General features: G+C 45.9%; 1 protein-coding gene across 1 annotated transcript in view; it reads right to left on the minus strand.

The window, feature by feature from the left end:
- Positions 1–5,443, minus strand: part of LOC113229153 (ski oncogene-like) — a 91,205-nt gene extending 85,762 nt beyond the window's left edge. The window contains exons 1-2 of the mRNA XM_026462664.1: positions 5,160–5,443; positions 4,604–4,820 (exon numbers count right to left, since the gene is read on the minus strand). Of these exons, the coding sequence (XP_026318449.1) occupies positions 4,604–4,820; positions 5,160–5,443 (501 nt within the window). The remainder of the gene's footprint in view (positions 1–4,603; positions 4,821–5,159) is intronic.
- Positions 5,444–6,000: the final 557 nt, after the last annotated feature.

Below are 6,000 nucleotides of genomic sequence, written 5' to 3' on the forward strand. Positions count from 1 at the left end.
CTTGTGAAAGAATTCGTCCAGGGTAGTACTGCCACCTTACCTATTTCTGCCGCCAAGCAGTAATGTGAGTATTAAACAACGTTCCGTTTTTGAAAGGTTTGGGTCCTGGTGAAATTACAGGACAATGGGACTTGTCAACTTGTGTCTCAGGACGACGGGCGCAATGGCAGTGCACCTCAGATCTTTGCGATTTAAAGCTCTAATTAGCACTGCAACTGCCATAGACAGGCGTGTCGCTTAGTATAAGCCTCGTTCGTCGTCTTGTTATGATACCAAGTTCAGAAAAGTTATTTTCCCAAATAGTCCTTCGTATCTAGCGTCATCAGATTATTTTTACTTGGTACCTTTAGAAAATGATGATTTAAGCTGGCGATTTTCACAATGACCTAGTAATATAAACGTAAGAACAAAATAGATTTCTTTTATATAATGTACAAAACAATGAAGAACAAATAAAAGAATATAGCGAAAGAATCTAGAAAGAAACATTATTATTGGTCTACAAAACTTTCTCTTATCTTTCGTTTGCACCTTACGATGGAACAGAAATTCATCAATGGACTGTGATAAATCGATTTCTCATCTTTGGTCTCGGAGCTTAACTACTGTAAGCTGGGAACTTACCGTAATTAAGCTCCCAACCTACACCTTTCATTACAGCTATTCGTTTACAAGTACAAGATTTTCTTCACACGTTGCGAAATTGCCCCTAGCCTATCTGTCATCAACCCTGGAGCCACAGAGTGTCGGTTCAGAGAACTCCAAGTGGTTATTACGTATCATTGGCTTGAGCCGACGCGTTGCGCACTTAAGCCATCAATCGCCCGTTGCTTCCCAGAACTGCGCGTACTAATGATTATGCCCTAGAAGATGCCTTGGTAACTAGTATTTAATGCTACGGTCGTTCGGTCTGACTTTTGGATAAGAACAGCCTCGCAACAAGGCATAAATAACATCAGGAAGATCGATCTAGGGCTAGCAGCAACAATTACAAATGTATCGCCAGAAGCAATAAAATTAACGACTGCAATGGCGGAAATGCACTGTAGGCGTTAGACAAGAAAGACCAATTTGGGAAAACAACTTTTCTAAATTGCTTCTGGTCTAGATGTTTTGGGTAGTGACCCGGAATGAATTCCATTGCTGCAGTACTAATTACAGGACATTCTCTAATTTAAGAGCAAGTAATTTGTGTGCTTATCTGGGCACATTGTTTTCTTATTATCATGAATAAGTTTCCGGGCTGCTTAAGTCCAATTAACTTATAGAAAAACTTGTAAGTCGCTTTACACTTAAGAACTACTCGAACAACTTTGTCTAAAGTCTTTGCAAAGTCCTATCCAACACCGCTCCCATTCCAAACGACGCTAGCAAGCAAACTAAACAATAATAACCATGTATGGCCAAGATAGTCATCGCTCGATGTGTCTTGGAACTAGGATGCGAGCAAACGGTCCGAATAGCCCGGACAGATGGCGATGCCGTGATAAGATACCTAGAGACAGTTTAAACTTATGTCGAAGACGTGAAAAATAGGTTGGAGGCATTGTAAAGACGAATAGTTGCTAGTTGAAAGTACGTCTTGGTTATCATAAAAACAAAGAATATTGTGTTATTTTAACATGCAATAGGAAGTAAGTGAATGTATTTCGTTGAATTCTAGAATTGATTTATAGACAGCCATCAAAATAAAAATTAACATTTTATCTAAAGGATGCTGGACAGTTCCATCTTTCCAGTGTCAAAATCTACAATTAACTCGACTAAGACCTTCAAGAATTTAGTCGTACAACTATGAGAAATGTGAAAAACGGTCAGAGCTAACTTATGGTTAGTCGAGCAGCAGTAGCTACATTGAGCATTCCGGCTATATTATTACGGCTGGGAAGTAATGCGCATGCGTTTACGAGCGGTTGTCATGGACGCCTAATTGCAGCTGTGCCTGGGCACTTTTTGTAGCGTCTGCAAATTGTATTTTTCATAGTATTAACGCCGTAAACGCTATGATGTGCATATACTACTCCAAAAAGTACAAAAGATAATAGACTATCTGTGCATTAACAGAGGATTATATTCAAGTTAAGCAAATGATAATGATATATATCGAGTACAGATACTTGTCTGCTTTTCATATTGTTTTACGATATATGGAAATAAACGACAAAACTTAGGAGGATAAATTTCCAGAAAGAGTCTCATGTCGAACCCACGGGAGAAAAAACGCCGTATTCATTGTTATGTAGTTGAACCTCTGAACACCAAGTGCTGATATAGTTGAAATGATGTTGCTGTCGTTCCCTATAAATGAACTCTAATCCCTTTTTAAGCGACATCTGAGTCAGTTTAGTTCACTGCACTTAAAATTGCCAAGCGTGAAACCTAATTCCGATCCTGGTTTCTTAACATCCTTAACATTTCAAGTTTTCACGTCTTTGGTAAGATACTACTATACACGGCTATATACGGCCTCCGTGGTCGAGTGGCTTGCATACCGTTTTCATGGTGTCGCCTATCTGAGGTCCCGGGTTCGATCCCCGGCCGGGTCAGTGTAGAAATTAACTTTTCTATATTGTCTCGAGTCTGGGTGTTTGTGGTACCGTCGTTGTTCCCGATTTCCATATCACAAGTGCTTCAGGTACTTACTTTGAAATCAGAATATTTATTTGTTTATTATTATTATTAATTAATATTGTTTCCACAAATCTGATGGTAAATCTTTCAGTTTTCTTAGTATTTTGACATTTTCTTTTAGTAAGTTCCTTAACGGATTATGTATGTATGTCATTGCGCATATTATGCATGTCACAGCAGCTGCTCACGAACGATGTAGGTAGAGGTACTGTTCACATCTCCATGTAGGATCAAGTCGCTATCCCAGAATCTAAGCCAACTTTCTTGTTATTTGCTTAACTTATTAAGCTTGCCTATATCAACAGCTATATAAACTCCTTGTACGGTTAAAAGACGTTTTCTCCGTGCATCGAGCCTACGTAAGCACGCACGTCCAGTGTAATTTAAAAGATACAAAACATTGATACACCTCCATTAATGCGGTAGCTCGGCGGTAGCAAATTGCGCTTGCGATCGAGTCTAAACGCTGTCGTTCCAGAAACCAGTAAGCAGGAGTAACTGTTGTTTCGAAAATGCCCGTTAATGTATACCCGGTTCCATGTGCAAATTATTAATTGTAATGGTTTGCAGTACAATCAAGAATCTATGGTACGTTTGATAGATTCTCTCTGTGTCAAGTGCCTAAAATAATCTTATAGTAAGCATTACTTCATTGTAAGAATAAAGGAGTCATTTTGAAACATGCAAGACTCGAAGGGCATCTTGTTCGGAACCTCTTGAACGCCCCTTACAAGGACATGGACCAGGCTAACAAAGGCCCAGATTTTTGATACAGCATGTTTTAAAGAAGGGTCACCACTTGAGTTTTTTTTTTAAGATCCAACCATTTTAAAAAGGAGGTAGAAGCCAATAGAAAAGGCTCAAGCACCTACTTTATTAAGTCGGGACCTCTTACAAATTATAATTCAAGAAGCTTTTATGTTCATTATTATAGAGACTACAGATTATGAATGTATATCATCATATACCACACAGAAAGAAAAGGGCAAAAGTTTATCACAGTCTTAAAACAACAAGCAGCAATTCGTATGCTTTCTAAAGTTGTCTCAATTCGATAATAAGTCGTAAAATATGTTGTCTACATTATCTGGCATGCAGATAAACTTGTTTTTCACGACGGTTTCTGCAGGCAGACATAACAAGTAATGAAATATGTTATGTGTAATATAAACATGGGCGTTTGGCCCTCTTAATCTGGCCACAATTGGAACGCTTATCGTAGATCCTTGTTTATAAGCGTATATCCCTCGTGTTCTTAATTTTTCGCGATTGTTACACATAGAAAATGAAATAATTTTTTTCGATAAAACAAACCAACGTTTCGGGCCCTTTACAGGTCCCATGGCCAGTCAGCCGTGACTATGGTCTTATGCACAAAGATCTTTTACTAATTGATTGAACGAGTCTTCCAATACAAGAGAAACGTCAGCAACTTCTGTATCAACTGTGAAATTAGTGTCTGAATTTCTGTACCGCTAGGATTGTTCTCATTCCTTTCTTCACTGCTGTTACGCATTATTGGAAGTTATGAGTTGTTGGCATCATGTTGCCATAATGAACATGTGACCGATAACGATTTACAGCCGGTACACGTGACTAATTGTTTTCATAATAATTAAATAACCGTGTGTGGCTCATTAAAATACCTAGTGGACAACTATAATTTCCCTTAATGTTTTGCGATATGTTGTGGAGTTTAATATAATATTTTAGAGAATTACCTACCCCAGAGCCAAGATCTGACCGAAAAATGTATATATGCATCCAGACGCAAACGAAGACCGTATCCATAGTAAACTAACAAAGATTTACAGACTTTATTTAGTTCACAATCCAATAAGCGGTCTGTTTACATGGTGACAGGTGATATTTGTAATACAATTCCGATTGGAAAAATCCGTAGGAACTACTTTCCACGTCTACTGCACAGTACACGTAATAGTAATTGACAATGTGAAATAGTGCAACTCACCTGTTTCCTTTTCATCGGAGGCAGATGCTTGCTGTGGACGAGCGCGAGCGCCGGCGCGGGCGCAGGGGTCGCAGGCGCAGGCGGCTTGGGCTCGTCGCCCGTCGCCAAGTCGTCGAGGATCGCGAGGCACTTGTCCCGGTCGGGCTCATCGTCGGGCACGAGCATGAAGCGGCGCCAGCGCGCCGAGTCGAAGCCCCAGTGGCACGTGCGGTGCTCCGAGCTGTGCGAGTGCGCCACGAAGCGGCGCGGCGACAGCAGCGAGCGGCACTGCGCGCACTGCACGAGGCGCGCGTCGGCCGCGACCACGCCGCGCGCGCCGCCGAAGCACTCGTGGAACACGCGGAAGCCGCGCAGCTTGCCCGAGCGCGGCGCGAGCGCGGCCGCGGGCGCGTGCAGCAGCGCCGCGCACAGCCGCTCGGCGTCCGTCTGCGTGATCAGCCCGCACGAGGGCGCCGAGCGCGGCAGCACGCCCTCCGCCTTCAGCTCGTGCAGCTGCTCGGGCGTGCAGCGCGAGCAGTAGATCTGCAGCTCGTCGCACACGCGGTTGATCTGCTCCAGGCTGAAGTCCGTGAGCACCGAGGTGAGGATCTGCGGCAGGCACAGGCGTCGCTCGCCGCCGACGCTGAAGCACGAGATGGGCTCGCCCTCGAGCAGCGTCTCGCCGCGCTCGCCCAGCACGGGGTCGGCGGCCAGCAGCAGCGGCGGCGCGGCGGGCGCGGACGGCGGCGGCGGCGGCGAGCGGCACGGCTCGCGCGCCTTGCCCGGGCCCTGCAGGCTGCGCGGCGCGGTGGCCGCGTAGGTTTTCAGCACGGACGAGAGCTGCGGTGTCACCACGTCCATGGCTCAGTCGGCGGCGCGCGATGGCGCGGCACTCGCGAGGCGCCCGCTCCGCGACGCGGGCATGTCTGCAGAGGCGACGGCGCCGCGCAGCGCCCGCGCGTCCCTCTCCCCCCTCGCACCCGGCGCGTCGCGCCGCCCGCGAACGGCGGCCGTCTTGCGGAATCCCCGCCCGCGTAGCGCACCACACCCGTGCAAAAATACGGGGAATGCTAGTTGTGTCGATTTTGTCGAGATTCGGGTATTTAAAAGCACTCGGCCCTTTTCTACGAGACGTGTCGTCGTGACGTTTCCATGGTGTTTCTTGGTAGGACAGCGAGGTAGTATCAATACGAGCCACAGTCAGTTTGGTACGTCGCGGTATAGTACGGGCGTGGAAGCCGGCGACCGGCGGCGGCGGCGGCAGACGGCTGGCGCGGCTACTGGCGAGTCTAGCCGGCCCCCCGCCCCGCACCCGCCCGCGCCGTGTCACGTGACCGACCTTCCCGTCAAAATATCGAGAATGGCGGCGCGCGAGCCGTGCTTCAACACTATCAAACACTAACGTCAAGCAGATGTCC

The sequence above is a fragment of the Hyposmocoma kahamanoa genome, unplaced genomic scaffold (assembly GCF_003589595.1).
Source record: "Hyposmocoma kahamanoa isolate Upper Pololo Valley unplaced genomic scaffold, ASM358959v1 279, whole genome shotgun sequence".
NCBI lineage: Eukaryota > Metazoa > Arthropoda > Insecta > Lepidoptera > Cosmopterigidae > Hyposmocoma > Hyposmocoma kahamanoa.